Genomic DNA, 17,125 nt, shown 5'->3' on the forward strand with positions numbered 1-17,125 from the left:
TGTTGATATTTATCTGCATGTTTCACCACTAAATTCTACTATAATCATTTGAGAGTGTTGTCTCATCTTATATACATTTGTCTCAGATGAAGGTGCTTGTTTTTCTCTTCAGGCTCAGGAGGAGCAACAGGAGGACCAGGATCAACAGGAGGAGCAGGAGCCGGCTCCAAAGAGACCTGCTCGAAGAGGACGGCCACCAAAGTCTGCAGCTGCAGAAGATTCAGGTAAAATAAATGTGACAAGATTTCAATTAATAACAAAAGGGCTGTTCTTAAACTGGGCCAGAGTGAACCAGTGAAGAGCCAAAATAATGAAGTACAGAACTGTTGATTGATTTTATTAGTTAGATTTTCTATACATTAAAGTATCATGTCCAGTTCATTGCCAAATTGTTTTTTTCTTTTCTGTTGCATCACCCATCCATCCATAATCTTTACCTGCCTCTTCCCTTTGTGTGCGTGTGTGTAATCGGAAAAGAAAAGTGAAGTCAGCATCTATTGCTGAACTTATTTATTAATAAGCAACAGCAACATGTAAAAGTTCCCTTTATCCATGCTAAATGCCTTTATCTTTGATTTAGGTAAAAAGGAGCATAAAGAAGAGGAAAAAGAGACTGAGCTGACCAATGAAGACGAAGAGGATGAGGAAGGAGAAGGAGATGAGGAAGAAATAGAAACTGCAACCAGAGCTACAACTCGGCAGGCGTCTCGTCTCGAGGCTGAACGGTAGAGTCTGGTTTTATTTAGTCGTTCGGGGGTAAAAATGGGCCACATTATTAATCCACAAAATAAACTTCATTAAACTTTTCATGTTGACAAATTTGACAGTAATGCCATAGAAATGTCATTTGTGCAACAGTAGCACTCTCATCCCCTCACAACCCTGAACGTCTCCCAACGAACACAGTTTCATCACATTTAATGCCAGGCGAGGAAAATTTAGCACTAAAGCAATAATTTTCTTTTATTGCTTCTCAGAAATAAGCCGAGTAAACCATCCACCCGGGCGAGCCGGCAGAACGGTAAAGAGGAGACCGCATCTGGCACACGGTGAGCTTCAGCAGCGTGAAGGAACATTCAGGAGAAGACGACGAAAACTTTTTACATCTGTGAACGAGAATATTTCATTGAAAGATTTCCTAGAATTACTAAAGTAATCAGCTCTCAGAATAATAATAAGAAATCTGTATAGTGGCCTAACCTGGTTTGGAAATGTGATTAAATGTTAGTAATTGGACAATATGTTAGGATTATTATATAATATATTTAGAGTTGGAGAGTGGGCACTCTTTAATGTTGATTTTCAGTAGAAATGATTAGTCATGACTAGATCTCAGGGGAAAATAAAGCCAATCAAGGGACAGTATAGGGCAGGGCTATTCAACTAATCTGCTCAAGGGGCCACAGTTACTGAAATCCATGAGCTCAGGGGCTGAACATCCTGCAGTTATTGTCATTAAGTAAGTTTGTTTTATGGTTTAAAATCTAGTTTTATTTAAAAATGAACCCATTGGTGGGCCGAACTGAGCTCACCCATGGGCTTGATTTGGCCCCCGGGCCATCAGTTGAATAGCCTTGCTATAGGGAAAAGAATATTTAAACAATAAAGTAGCTACCGTATTTTCCACCGTAAACGTTGCACCGCCCTATAAGTCGCATCAGTCCAAATATGTCTAATAAAGTAGAAAAATCATAAATACGTCGCATCTATTATGAGTCACCGCTGACAACCTGGAAATGTGGACCGGTGTTGTGCCAAAAATCGATTGTCTGCCAAAAGGCAGCCGCGGGAGCATGCACGGGAGGACTTTAACAAGAATTTAACAAGATTAACACTTAAAAACAAATTTTTTTTTGCTCAAAATTATAGTAAAAGTGTATCTCAGTTTAACGTTTGTTAAATAAATGCACTTTAACGGTCAAATCAGCTGCGTTTCAAAAGCTGATACGTTGAAGCGGGCACACGCAAGGGACGAGTCGCTGCTCATTTCTTCAAAATTTAACAAGACAAGCACCTAAAAACAATTATTTTTTTGCTCAACATTATAGTAAAGGTGTGTCTCAGTTGAACTTTTACTTAATAAATGCATTTAATGGTCAAATTAGCTGCATTTTGCCGGGGCGACGCAGTGAAATGAAGCAGATTTGACGTTTGCTCCAGGCGAGCTGGACGAAGGTGGAAGGTTATGGCAAGCTGACTGTGTCATTAATAGCCACTTTTACATATTAAATGACACAACGGCATGCCATACTACTCTGGTGCCATCTCGAGGCTGAAAATGGTAGTGTTCAATATTTTCAGTCAGAATGAATGAAAACGGTCGTATCTCTGCCAAATATTAGTTTATAAATATGAGAAAAATCCATAAATACGTCACTTCTGCGTATAAGTTGCAGGGAATGCAAATTATGCAAAAAAAGTGACTTATACAGCTAAAAATACACTAGATTTTTTTTCTTCAGCTTGATGTTTTGCAGTTGATGAATCTTCCTCCACATTTAGATGCTCACATCACAAACTTAAAATTAACGTTTTTTTTTTTTAATAGAAAGACTCAATGATTCTGTTCTTTTCATTGTTGCTTCTTTGTTTTTGATAAAACGTACCTTCACTGTTTGTTTTAGCTCCATTTTTCCGGGTTTTGTTCTGAGCGTTTGTAGAGAAAGAGCTGGTTTTGTCGAAAACGTTTTTCTCTGTTTTAAATTCTAGAGAAGTCGTGAAACCTGAACCATGTTTTGAATTCTTTCCCGGGCAGTTTTTCCAGCACAAGCCTCATGTAGACAGGCTCCGGTCTGTGTGCATGTAGCACTTATTGCAGGATGTTTCACAAATAAGCCCAGGCTGAATCGTGGACTGACACTTGCTCCTTGTTTCCCCTTTGCAGTGGGACGAGGGTCCAGGCAGCAGCCAAGGGGGGCCGTAAACGGGAGGCCAGCCCTCCTGCTGTGCGAACGCGAGGAGGACAGAAATCAGAGGAGCCCCCCTCCAAGAGAGCCAAACGCTGAGACCTCTGACGGCGGTGGAGCCGTGAGCCCCTGCGGTGTTGGTTTTACACTCCACATTCTGAGACCTGTGCCGTCCGTCAGCGTGAGAAGCTGTTAGTGCTTCGCTCTCAGTCGATACCCAAAAGCTCAGGAGAATATTTGACACTTTCCTCCGATGGCGGGGTGTAAATCTGTAAGAATCCCTTAGAACACCCTCAGCTCTTCTGCATCCATATGGTTTGGATCAGACTTTTTCGTCCTGCGGTAATGTTTCCACCAAGCTGTGCTTTGAGATGAAGGTGCTGAATCAACGTTCACCGTCGCTCTGCAGAGGCTGCACCTCAACCTTCTTCTTTAATATTCATTCTGTGAATGAAAGGAATCGTTTTTTCTCCATGATTATGCTTTTAGACTGAATGTTCACATAAAAACAGTAGTTTATTTCATTTAATATCAGAAAAAAATAACAGCATTACCAGTAAAAGATGCAAAATATTTTCACGTTTCACATTAAACTGCTTTTTTTCTCGCATATAAAACACCGCCTGCTGCAGAAAAGGAAGTTGGTTTTACTAATTTCTATTTGTTATTTTTCATTTGTTTTATTAATGAAAAATACTGACTAAAGCAGTTCTTTAGTTTATTAGTCATTTGTAGTTCTCTTTTTATTCAAGTCATGAATACTGAAAGGATTGTTTTTATAATAAACTATTAAAATAATATTTTGGTGTGTATCTTAAAATCACTTTATAACTAGAGACAGTGCATTTCCTGTGAAAATGCAGTGTCAATGCGTATTGCTGGGAAAAACGGCTGAAATTAGCTAAAAACATGCTGAAATGGAAGAACGAGCCTAAATTAGCAGAAGAAAGCAGAAAGAATAAATATTATCTGAAATAGGTTTAAATAAGCAGAAAAGAAAACAAAAATTAGTAAATAAGTTAAAAAAAAGTCTGAAATTAGAAAAAAGAATGGCTGAAACGTAGCTGAAAGGCAGAACAAAGACTAAACTCAGACGGAAGCTCAAAGAGCTGAAACGAGCTAAAAAAATGTGGATTTAACTTAAAAAGCTAAGATTAGCATAAATAGCTAAATAGTAGCCGAAATACCAAACTGGTACAAATAAGCTGAGAGGAGCATAACAAGCTAAAATTAGAAAGAAGTTAATTAGGCTAAAACTAGCAAAAAATACCACAAAAGATTAGAATTTATCTGAAAACAGCTGAACTTAGCTAAATAATGCAAAACAAAAACAAAAAGTTAGCTGAAAGGGTAGAACAAGCTTAAATTAAAAAAGTCAAAGTCAACTTTATTGTCAAAACTGCAATATGTACAGGACATACACAGGATTGAAATTACATTACTCTCAGAGCCCTGGTGCAACAATAAACATTAAAACATTTAATAAACATAAGCATAAAATAAAATAATAAAAGTATGATACTGTCTTAAATTGTAGTATAGTGGTATAAAAAAAATAAAATGTCTATAAAATGAAATGAAGTGAAGGTCCTGACATTGACATTTGTAGTAAAGAGGCAAAGCAGCGTATGAAGTGAATGTACACAGTAGATGTATGAAGTCGGAGCAAGCAGAAAGAACACGCTTGCCCAATTAGGCTGAAAAAAGTGGAAATGAGCACAAAAAAATTGAAATTATCTGAAAATATAGAAATGAGCAAAAACAGCTGAAAAGTAGCAAAAAAAAAAAGAAAAGAAATAAGCTGAAAATGCAAGAAGGAAGTGGAGAGAGCACATTTTTGCTGAATTAGGCTGAAAAAAGTTTAAATGGGTGCAAAAAAAATGTGGGCTACAAATGTTAAAATTAGTATAAAAACAGCTAAATAGCTGAAACGGCAGAAAAAACTGAAACTAGCAGAAATAAGCTGAAAGGAGCGCAAAAAGCTGAAATTAGCAGAAAGAATCTGAACAGCTGAACACAACACAAAACGGCTGAAAAAAAAATAGCAGAAAGAAGCTGAAGCAGAACGAAATGTGACCGAAGCAGTAAAAGGTTGTAAACAGATCTAAAGATCTGAAGGATGTAAAATGAGCTCAATTCATTTTCTGTGAGACAAAAAGGGCAGAAGGGCTAAATATTTCAAAAAGCTAAAGTTGCACCAATGTCAGAAGTCATAGCAGATTGTCCTGAAAGAGCTGAACGTTTTAAAATATGATTTATTGAAATAACTTGAAAACTGCGGGACGAGAACCGTGTCGAAAAACATACGGAAGAAAAATGGATCACAGTGGTGCGAATGCTTCATAAACGTTCACGCAATAATCTGTGCACATACGGTGAAAATATATTTTGTCTTAAATCTTTATAGCCTCGCCGTTTGGACCGTTTAATTATTTTTTACTAGAAATTTTACTGGTAACAATAAATTAATGTAGTTCTTCCCACTTTCGTTGCCGAATCTGAGAAAAGCTTGCAGAACCTTCATTGCTTGTGCTCATGAACCTCATCTTCATTGTTTCGTAAATGCATGTGTCTGTCTGTAAAACAGACAGACGGGTCAGACAGACAGGCTGTCGCTGCACCTGAACCTGCAGGTCCAGGACGCAGCCCGAGTTCTCTAGTTGGAGTTTTCCAACCATTCCTGCGGGCAGCCAAGGTTTTATTCCTTAAAGGTGTACCTTTCTCAGGTATTTCCTGGTTTTGCAATCCAAGCCTTAAAATATTAGCTCAACTTGTCGTATTAAAAGGTTTGGATCGGTTTTCGCCCAACCACCAAGTCTGGCAGACGAACAGTGCAGCTTTCACTCATAATAACTCGGAATAATTTAAATGGCTATAATCATTGTAGTCCAAAAGGATTTTTTTTTCAGATTTGTCAAGCAGGTTTTCTGCAAAGACCTCGCATCAAGAAAACGATTTAAAAGAATAAAGCGGCATCACATAACCTGCTTTTAGCTTTTTTAAACCCTGCTACCTCCAGCTTCTTTACCCATCAGACCTAATGAGTACAACAGACGCTTCAGGCTCGTTACCATCTCTGACTTTAAATTAGCACAAATAAAGTGTCAGCCAACGCCAACTTGAGTCTTAGTAGATGGTTTAATTTGAGCTTTATGCCCAGTTATAGTCTCGGAACAGTGAAAGATGGTCTTCAGCTAAAACTATTTAAAATATACTCATTAAAAGCCATGAAACTGGTTCTAAACGATATCAAATGGTGCGGTTTGAAAGAGCTCACTCCGGTAGTTTACCAGACATTGATATGTAATTATGAAATGCAGGTACGCGCTCAGTGTAAACAAAGCACAGCAGCTGAATCTACCAAACCCCACGAGGCTTTTCTTCGTACGTTAATCTTTAAATCTGAGCGCAAACACGAACCAACGCATCGAAATTGTTGGACTTCCCAACAGTCCGCACGTTTTCAGTCGCGTCGACTGCTTCTGTAAATAAACACACGTGGTAGTTGTCTACAAACTTTACTTCCAACTTTTACATTTACGAACGCATTCAAGTTTGATTTGAGAAAACTTTTTTTTAAATTGTTTTTGACTGGTTCTCGTGACATTAATACATAATATTCTTTAACTTATACTTTTGTTTGTACTTGACAAAACCATTATTTTGTCTTGAAATGTAAGTTTAGCCCGTTTATTCAGTACATCAACACATTTATAGCTGCAGCTGCTTCTCTAAACCTCATCTTGTCTCTTTTCCGTAAAGGGAGTTTAGAGCTTGGAGATAATTTAGCTGAACAGAGAAAAGATGGATAAATGTAATGTTTTCAGGTTTTAAATGGCCAATCACACAGGGAGAAACAAAGAATTCTTTAAATAAGATTATATGTTCATTGTTACTTTTAGAATCAACCCTCTACAGCAGAGGTGGGCAACATTTTAATCCAAAAGGCCACATCAAGACGTTTAAAGCAATCAAAGGGCAGCATAGAGAATTGGAAAATAAATTTTCTTTATGACAGATAATCTAAAAGACCTTTTTCACGATTTGTCATATTGCCGCATAGTTCACACGATTTATAATCATGCATTTCCAGTATCCTTTAGGAATATAAGACATGTTCTGTAAAATGGCTCTTGTGACAATATATACACATTAGCTTAACATGCTATACATGTTAGCAAAAATATGCAAAACAAACATATACATTTGTGTTTCTAAGTCTAAAGTTCAGTGTAGTTCTGGAAACACAATGACTTAAAAATGTTTTAAAAACAGTTTTGCATAATGCGTTTAATTTAAATTTCCTTAATTCTTGTTGATAAATTGCTGGTAATTTATCAAGCTTTATTTAAAAAGTTGGCTGTTTTTTTTATTTATTTTAAACTAAGGATATTGGGGGCCTGATGGAGATTGTCCAAGGGCCACTTTTGGCCCTCAGGCCTTAAGTTGCCATGTCTGCTCTACAGCATGTGCTGTTGCTTTGTTGTACAGTTCCAATACAATTAACAGTCAACTAACATTTGACTTCAAAAATATACAAAAGTGCCTTCTGGTCTATAAATACATTTTTACTTCAATCAGGCAATAATTCTATTATTGAAACATAAGTTCATTTTCTCTGCTTTGCCATTGATATGATTTTAAATATACCTCACAATATGATTCTAATATAGTTTTTTTTAACCTTGAACATCTGAATCATCAGTGAACAGAAGAGGGAAAAACTCAGATCTGTCTCACAATTTCAAGTCAAAATGAAGCAGCAGAAAAAAAATCATTAACTAGAGAAATTGCATTTCCTGTGAAAATGCAGTGTGAATGCTTATTGCTGAAAAACAGCTGAAATTAGCTACAAACATGCTGAAATCTAGCTGAAATGGAAGAACATACCTAAGTTAGCAGTAGAAAGCAGAAAGGACACATATTTGCTTAATAAAGTTTAAATAAGTAGAAATTAGCGCAAAAAAAGTAAATTATCTTAAAAACCGGCAGAAATTAGCATAAAAAATCTGAAAAGTAGCTGAAAATGCAGATATAAGTTTAAACTACCAGAAAGAAGTGGAGAGAGCACATTTTGGCTGAATTAGGCTGAAAGAAGTTGAAATTAGTGCAAAAAATGTGGAATTAGCTGAAATGGCTGAATTACCATAAAAACAGCTAAATGGTAGATGAAATAACTGAAACTAGCAGAAATAAGCTGAAAGGAGCATAACAAGCTGAAATTAGCAGAAAGTAGTTAATTGGGCTGAAAGTAGCAAAGATTACCTCGAAAAACTTGGATTCATCTGAAAACAGCTAAAATTAGCTAAAAAGGTAGCTGAAAAGGTAGAATAAGCTTACATTAGCAGAAGAACGCAGGAAGAGCATGTTTGCCCAACTAGGCTGAAAGAAAAAGAAATGAGCACAAAAAAGTGTAAATTATCCGAGAAAAAGCCAAAATTAAATAAAAAAAATAGCTGAAAAGTAGCTGATAAAAATGAAAAAGAAGCTTAAAATGTGCAATTAGCTGAAAAGTCTTGAATTAGCATAAAATAACTAAATAGTAGCTGAAATAGCAGAAAAATCTGAATTTAGCAGAAATTAGCTGAAATTAGTAAAAAAGGAGTTAGAAAAAGCACAAAAATGTTGCAGCTAGCAGAAAGAAGCTAAAGGGAGCAATAAAAGGTTGTAAACAGATTTGAAGGATGTAAAATGAGCTCAGTTAATTTTCTATGAGAAATAAAAGTGGCAGAAGTCGCTAAATATTTCAAAAAGTGGTACCACTTTACAATAAGGCTCCCCTTATAGATGGCTGCTAAATTGTTTATAGATATGTTATTAATTCCCCTATAAACACTTTATAAATTATTAATAAGTATTTATTATGCATTAATTAAGGGTGACAAAGACAAAACTGACCAGTTTGTTGCCAAATAGTGAGTCAAATGTGTTCACCTATTTATTTCATCTAGAGTTGTTATATTAAACATTTCAGGCTAAGTTACTACCTCGTAAGCACATTAAACATTTGTAAACCTCATTTTTTTAGGCTATAATATTAGTTGTAGATACTTATAATGCTGTGATAAAGTACAATATTATATGCTAAAGAAATAAGTTTACAAATGCTTATTGTGCTTACAAGGTAGTAACTTAGTCTGAAATGTTTAATAAAACAACTTTAGATGAAATTTATAGATGGCAGATTTGGCAAGAAAGTGGTCAGTTTTGTCTCTGTCACCCTTAATTAATTCATAATAAACAATTATTAATGATTTATAAAGTGTTTTATAGAGGAATTAATAACATATCTATAAACTGTTTATTAGCGATGTATGAGGGGAGCCTTATTGTAAAGTGGTACCCAAATAGCTAACCTAACGTTGCACCAATACCAAAAGTCACAGCAGGATTGTCCTGAAAGAGCCGAACGTTTTGATTCATGATTTGTGGAAATGGCTTGAAAACTGCGGGACGAGAATCGCGCCGAAAAACGGATCACCATCGTGTGAATGCTTCATAAACGTTCACACAAATATACAATTTATTTTTCTTCTTTCGGCTGCTCCTTCTTCAGGGGTCGCCACAAAGAACTAAGTCGCACGAAGACTTGACAGTTATTTTTACGCCGGCTGTCCTTCCTGACACAAGCACAGACCACCGAGCTACCACAGCCCTCTGTGTGGAGCAGAGAGCTGATGTCTAGGGCGCTCAAAGGAGCAGATGGTGGGGGTTAACGACCTTGCTCAAGGACCCCGAGTGGAGCAAATGAGGGTGGAGGTGGGTGTGGGTGTTTCACCTATGCCACCCACATTTTGATGTTGTCGATACCGGGAGTTGAACCGGCGATCTTCCAGTCACAGGCCCACCTTCTCTAACCTCTGTGCCACCACTCCCCCTCACATACAAATATACAAATATTGTGGATAAAATTCACTCCAAAAGTGAATATTTTTAATTCAGCATAATTTCTTAGTTACAGATTTACGTGTTTGCTTAAAAGTGTCAGAAGCTGACAAGAAAACAGAACAGAGTGAGTATTTGTCTTCAGGATGCGAGGTAGAAGTACTACAGACCGGACAATGAGTATTTCCATCACTGACTGACTCTTTTTAACAACCTGAGCTGTCGCACTAAAAATGAATAATAATTCACTGAGCAGCTCGCAGAGGTCTGGAACAAACTGCGCAACGTGTTCTGATGGACATCACCGAGTGAAACTCTTGGTTCTGAGTGGTTCTGCTCCCCTGGACTCTGTTGGGTCACACCCAGACCTGTCATCCAAACCATAAAGAGCAGAAAAGAAAAACCTGGAGGGGGACCGCTCCCCCACGTCTCCCTCCTGTCCCTCCTCAGCAGGGCTGCATGCAGGTGGTACCCGTGCAGTTTGCGCAGCAGAGCTGTGGAAAGATGGCGGTTTCACGCAGCTGTCAACTGGAATTGATCTAACTGTTGGGTTTAAATGTGGGGGATCCTGGAGGACGGCTGCAGGGGGGAGACGGGGCTCACTCCTGCTGCTGCCTCTCCGCTCTGGGAGTGGTCTTTCCTCTACTGGGGATTTGGTCTGGCTGGCTGGCACTGAACATAATGCGCTGCCTTTCAGCCACTCCTCTCACAAGACGTAAAAGTTAACAGGTGTTTAATGTCAGAAATGTTTCATTCAAGAGTCTGACAAATAACCAGCGACAGGCCGCAGGGAGTGAAGGTGGCACTGAGTCCTTCAGTTTCCTTTCTGTTTTTTCATCCTGCTGTCGTAGTGAAATAATTCTGCAGATCTGGATTGACCGTTGGCAGCTGATGCTAAATGCAGAGAAACGTCTCGGCTTTAGGTCTGCTCGCCCACATGGGGTCAAACGGATCGTTTGCAGTCTGTCAGCACCAGGTGAAGTCATGAAAACACTACAAGTTTGTACTTTTTACTCCGATTCCTCGGTGTACAATGAAAAACACGTCGTGTAAATGTTTTGGTTGCATGTCTGCTTTGGTTTTTGTGACTTCGCTTTGCTTTTACCAAGACATTTCCATCAGTCTGCTCTAAAGATAAAAGAGAAGGTTTGAAAGGAAATGGAAACTAACTACTAAGCTGTTTGGACGCAGCAAATTAAAAATATTAAACTTTACAAAAGAAGCTTCGAGTGGTCATCGTTAAAATTTAACCAACATGAAGAAGAGCTTTGTTTTGTGTAAATTAACAACAGGAGACCAGTTGATGCTTTGATCATTTTCCCACACAAATATTAAATATGTACTTCTCAACGTCAAGGTTCTTTATTGTCATTCGCATCACATGTGGTACATGAGGTGGAACAAAATTGTGTACACAGGGTCCCAGTTACATCCAATAATAGCAAAAACATAAATTGTAAAAGAAACAGTACTAAGGATCTACTAAGAAATACGCTAAACTAAGAATACACTAAACACAGTGCAGAAACAACAGCAGCATGAAATGAATCAGCAGCATGAGATCAGCAGCATGAGATCAGCTGCATGGATAGTTAGCAGCACATATCAACAACCAAAGTGGCATCACAGTGATTTATTTTTGTTGTTCTCAGGTGTTGTGCTAAATTAATTTTGCCATACATTAAAATAAATGATTACTGTTGCATAAAATCAGCTTTGTTGGCATGTTTTTACCAAAACCCAGGTCTGAACTGGTCAACTTTCTGGGTGAAACTGGTCCACTGAGGCTGACCGAGGCCTTATTTATCACAACAAAGGTTTTAATTGTTCAATAAAGTTAAATAAGTTGACGGTCTCTGTCCTGGAGCATCTGCTCATCACACACTGGAGGTCAGAAGGTCTCTGCTCATGAAATAAATGTTAATGGACTGTAGAGCATCTTTCTCTCTAATCCAGATACTTAAAGTGCTCTGACACAACATGTGTCCTCTTTTACCTCCACACACATTCATACACCGATGGACCGACATCAGAGGCAGTGAGGGTTCAGCCCAGGGACACTTCAACATGCGACTACTGGTGGAATTAAACCCCCAACTCTCCCATTTGTGGACAACTGCTCTAACCACTCAGCCACAGCTGCCCCAGTTTAAGCTTTACCAGTTTCACTGAACACTTATTTTGAAAATGGTCGAGTTCCAAAGTCATTCAGTTGTAGATGTGCGTCCAGTGAATACTTTCATTAAACTCTGCACTGGTTATATTTTGTTAACAGACATGGCCGACTCTAACAATTAATGTCAGTGTTAAAATAAATAAATCATTATGTGAGTGGTTAGCACACGAGGTGTGTTTTGGGGATGACTCTCAGCTACTACCACACCTGGTTTCAGCTCAGTATTTATAAAACTAACTGTTAGCCATTTGTGCTGACAGACCGATTAAAAGTCAAACAACAAATTTTATTTAAATGTTGCTCATCTAATTGGAACAGGTGGAAAAATGAATAGTACTATAAAAAATAATAAACACAATAATAAAATATATGATCATTGCAAGGTTTTAGGCCATGAGCTGCCAGAGCAGCTAAAATGCAAAGAACTACTTCAGGTGTCTGAAGGTTAAAGTTTCACTCTCATCATTTGATTCAGTGACATCCTCAGCAAGACTATTGCTTAAAGCTAACCTAGCTGGAAGATAATATTAGTCATATAGTAGCTGAAAGTCCAAAATACAATAACAGTAGCTAAAAGACAAAAAAAGGAACATAACAATAACTTTTAGCTAAATGTAAAAAACTGTACCTACATGTCCAAATGAACTAAGCAGTAGCTAACAGCTAACGCTGGCAACCCCCCAGAATTTAAATCTAAATCTGAAAAATCAAACACTAAAGATTATATATAAATGTACAAAAGTTATTCACAACTGAGTTGATTGTTTTGATGCTCGCACGAGTAAAATAGAATATTTTAAAGTAGTTTGCAAAATAATTAAAAATAAATGCACAAAAGACAGAAAAGTGTGGACTCAGCATTTCCACTGTTTTGTTTATGCTCGGGGCCGATGGTTGGACACAGCAGGACACCTTCTGTCTGCTGGTTTAACATTTCAACATTTGCTCCTTGAATCCCTCACAGAAACGTACTAAAGGGCCGGGAGCATGATGGGTGCATTAGCAGAGCCCCTCGGTGCTCTGAACACCTCTGAGAGAGATAAATGTGGCGCTTCACTCATGAAACAGAAGCTGCAGCTGCAGAACGGACTCCAAATCTGAAGGATTTCTAAATGGTCCTTGAAGTATTCATAACGTTTGCTGCCCGTTTGCTCAAAAGTGCCATTTTGCCTGTGACGTGAAACCACTGAGAGGCTTTGAAGGACGTCTTTATTTAGGCGTGAGTGGAGCAGAAAAGGGCCTCAAATGGGCACAGAATCCCCCCCCCCCCCCCCCCCCCCAGCCCAGAAGCCTTTCATGATGCGCTTGAGCTGCATGCCTTATCTGTGGCATGCCAGGGGCTGATGGGAGCTCGTTTGTCAGGATGGCAGAGCTTAAAATAGACTATAAATCTTGTCTGTGCTATCCACACTCATTAATTGGACTGTAACAGCAGACCCCCCCCCAAAGAAATATATATAAAAAAGAAACTTCAGCTCTTGTGCATGCAGTCTTGTTGTCTGCAGAGAGGGAAACTTCTTGGTTTTGGTTCCATTTGCTGCATTAAGTGTTCAGTCCCATTTAAAGCTCCATTTCATGCAAGGATAATTTTTCTTTGGGAAAAAGGGTTCAGCTGACTAAAAGCATACTTAAAGTTGGGGGTAACCCCCCCCCCACACACACACACACACACACACACACCCTGCACCCCGCCCCATCTAATCCCTTCTCTTTCCTTCCACTTTCCAACTCTGAAGCTGATTAAGGACTCGATCACGGTGGATCTGACGTTTGATGAGAAGTCTAGAGGGCATTTGGGAGCGTTTACAGCAAATGGCTCTTGGCGGGGCTCTCTCTGTCTCTCTAGCTTTGCTACATCTGAACACATTTTGGCAGCAATGATGTGTGGTGTGCCAGCTTTCTGAATAAGTAATTAAATAAAGTATTCTAATAAATACCTACTGCAAAAAAAGAGGAACAAAGTCGTTACCATTATAAATGGTGTGCTGCTGCATAAAAACTGATGATAAAAGAAGACAGGAGTCAGGAAGGTGGAGGCAGATGAAGTGACCTCTAATGCCTTTAATTTGCCGTTTAAGTTTATTTCTTTACTGGAAATGTACTGGAAACCTCGCCTCGGTGTTACACTGGACTTAAAAGCTTCATGTCAGTGAGAATAAAGAAGGAGAATATACACTTTCCAGGCATGGCTGTTAGAAAGTGAACTTCTCATCTTTCAACAGGACCTTGTTCTTTTTGGTCCAGCAGCAGTTACTCTATTTCACCAGCAGAGGGCGCCAGAATGCATGAAAAAAGACAAACAGCCTAAAGACTGATGAGGAAAAAAACACAAGTCAGGTTTTCTGTTTACACTGGGAGTGTGGGGTTATTTGGTGCAAGTTCACCCAATAAATAAATAAATAAATAAATAAACAAGTAAATAAATAAATGATAAACAGTTGCCATTAGTTGGAAATATACAAATATGTACTCAAATTCTGTTCTTGTTTTTAGTATTGACATGGAACTTTGAATTGATTGTTATTATAACACTACTTTTTTTATTACAATTGCTTTTTATTGTTGTTTATTGTTGTCAGTACTTTAGAACAGGTCTCTCTTGAAAATGAGTCCTCGTGACGCAATGAGACTAACCTGTATAAATAAAGGTTGAATGGAAAACATGTTCAAAATGCTGACGTAGACATAAGCCAAAAACAAAACTGTGTAACTTGTAATATCAGCTGATGAATAAGATTTAAATGGAAAATATGCTAAATAAAAATGAAATTAAACAGTCTGACTGCAGTTGTGTCTTTTTAATTTATTTGACAAAGAGCAGGAATAATAAAACACACAGATCACTTTAAATCAAGATGTTTTGTTCATTTTTTTGCACTTAAAGTATAATAATAAAAAAATTATAAATATGTGACATGTTTGTTGTTGACAGCAAAAATCAATTTGTATTGACTAATCGAGCCTTATATATGTTGAATTTGCTGCTTTTTCTCGTTTTACATGTTTAAAGCATTGTACATTTTAGTATTATACTGTTATAGAAGAAAAGAAAAGAAACAAAAGGTATTGTATATTTTTACTCTTTTATTGTTTTAATCAAAAGTTTGAAAAATTGGTGCCAAAAAGTCCCATCAGGTGAGGAAAAGGGTTTGGTTTGTATTTTGTTTTTTGTTTTCTTTTTGAGAAAAAAATAGCTCATTTAATTGCAAAAAGTGACTTTTGTGATCCTTTTGGTGGTAATGGTTTAAACTCTTTTTAAAATGATGATAATCTGTTACAGCCCAAAATGCTTCCTCTTTTTTATTGCAATGGATTAATTAGAGAAAGCAGCTTCATTCAATAATGCATGGACAAAGTGTGTTATGAAATCTTTACATGGTAAAAAAAATAAAGTCAAGAAAAATTATAATCACTTGACAATCAGAATTTAAAAAACATGTTCAGATTTTATGATTTAAAGTTTAAAATTATAAACAACTCTTTATTAATTAAGATTTATGCCAGATTATTGAGACAATCAGAAAGCCTTATCTGATAATAAAAGTTTGATTCATTTATATTCATTTTGTGACTCTTGACGAAATAACAATAAAAAAAACAGCAATAAATGCATCTGTTTCCTTTTGTCCTGCTACTTTCAGCTCCTTGCAGCTGCAGCTCTTCCTCTGTCTGAGACTCACCTGAAGTTTGAGCTGCAGACTGTTCTGCAGGACCTGGACCAGTCCGGCTGCTTCTGGGCAAAAACAACACGGTAGAAAAAAAAAAAAAAATGCACAAAGAGAAAGAAGTCTGCGGAGGAAGCTTGTGATGAACCACTTGGCCTTGAAGGGAACGAGCAGTTTTCTGTCTGGGTGTGTGAGAATGTCCAGATGTGTGTGTGGTTTGTGTGTTTTCCTGCTTGTGGTGCCACAGTCCAACACACCCTGACCCAAACAATGCAGCAGAAACATTCAGCTCTTTTCTCAGAACAAATGTCAAAGACGGGATTCAAGTGTGAGAATTTCATCTGCTCAGAAGGACTGAAGGCAAACAGGAAGTCAGAGAGGTGAGTTCAGAGATGGCCTGACAAGATGAGACTGTTAATGGATCACAACTACAATCTGATGCTTTTCTCACTGAGCAGATGTTTTACTCAGCACCTCTGGATGGAGAACATTAGGATTCATTTATTTATGCATTTAAAATGTTTCATTTGATTAAGATTCATCTATAAATGTCAAAAGATTCCTGACTCAAGTACAAAGACTAATTAAAAATTAAATATATTTAACACAATATAGTTTTCAAGTTTATTTTATGCGTGCGCTGACCACAAATATTTGTTAAACAATTCAAGTGCAAAAAATTTTAAAAAATAAGCAAATAACTAAATAAACACATAAATAAATAGTGAAAAAATTCTAACTGTATTAAAATTATTTTATTCTAACAATAATAATAATAATAATAATAATAATAATGATGATAATAATTAGGTAGACGTGTTTTCTGCCTTTACTTTCAAAACATTTATTCTATTTCTTTATTTGTCCAGAAACTACAGATTTATTCAGGTTAAAAACAAGAGGCAAAAATAAAAAAAATAAAAAATAAAAAACATACGCAAAAGAAAAATATAAACCTTAAAAAATATTCCTGATTTCCAGAATAAAATTGACAACAAACCCCAGGAGTTTGCATGTTTTCATCAAGAGAACACACCTTTAAAAGAATTAAAGACTCTGAATCCTGCAGCGTCTCCGTTCATCTGCTGACAAAAGTTGTTTACTAACAAATCAACAGGTAAAATTTTATTAATATTATTAATAATTAATTGTTAATTATTCTGCACTTTGACCTGTCCTGTTTCTTTTCCCTTTTGGATTAATAATGTTATTTTGATTCTGATCGTTTGGTGGTTAATAATAACAATAATAATTTTTTTTTTTCATTCGACCTTTATTTAAACAGGTTAATCCCATTGAGCCTCGGGGACTCATTTACAAGAGACACCTGGTTATTTTTTATTTTTTAAGAAAGAATGATGATAACGACAACAATAGACAATCAAAGAGGCATGAAGATTTTTTTTTTTTTTTTTACAAGTTAAAATGAAATGGCAAACAAAAGGGTAATAATAATAATAATAATAATAATAATAATAATAATAATAATAATA

At 36.9% G+C, this 17,125-nt stretch overlaps 1 protein-coding gene across 1 annotated transcript; it reads left to right on the top strand.

Annotated features, from left to right (window-relative positions):
* Positions 1-112: 112 nt before the first annotated feature.
* LOC119408661 (glutamic acid-rich protein) lies at positions 113-3,005 on the top strand (the record flags this gene model as incomplete). Its single annotated transcript, XM_037675504.1, is given in 4 exon segments — positions 113-224; positions 581-725; positions 978-1,049; positions 2,885-3,005. Coding segments are annotated over 4 exon segments (450 nt in total), but the record flags the coding sequence as incomplete, so codon positions are not given.
* Between the last annotated feature and the right edge of the window lie 14,120 nt (positions 3,006-17,125).

This window comes from Nematolebias whitei, chromosome 4, assembly GCF_014905685.2.
Source record: "Nematolebias whitei isolate Nwh7 chromosome 4, NemWhi1, whole genome shotgun sequence".
Taxonomy (NCBI): domain Eukaryota; kingdom Metazoa; phylum Chordata; class Actinopteri; order Cyprinodontiformes; family Rivulidae; genus Nematolebias; species Nematolebias whitei.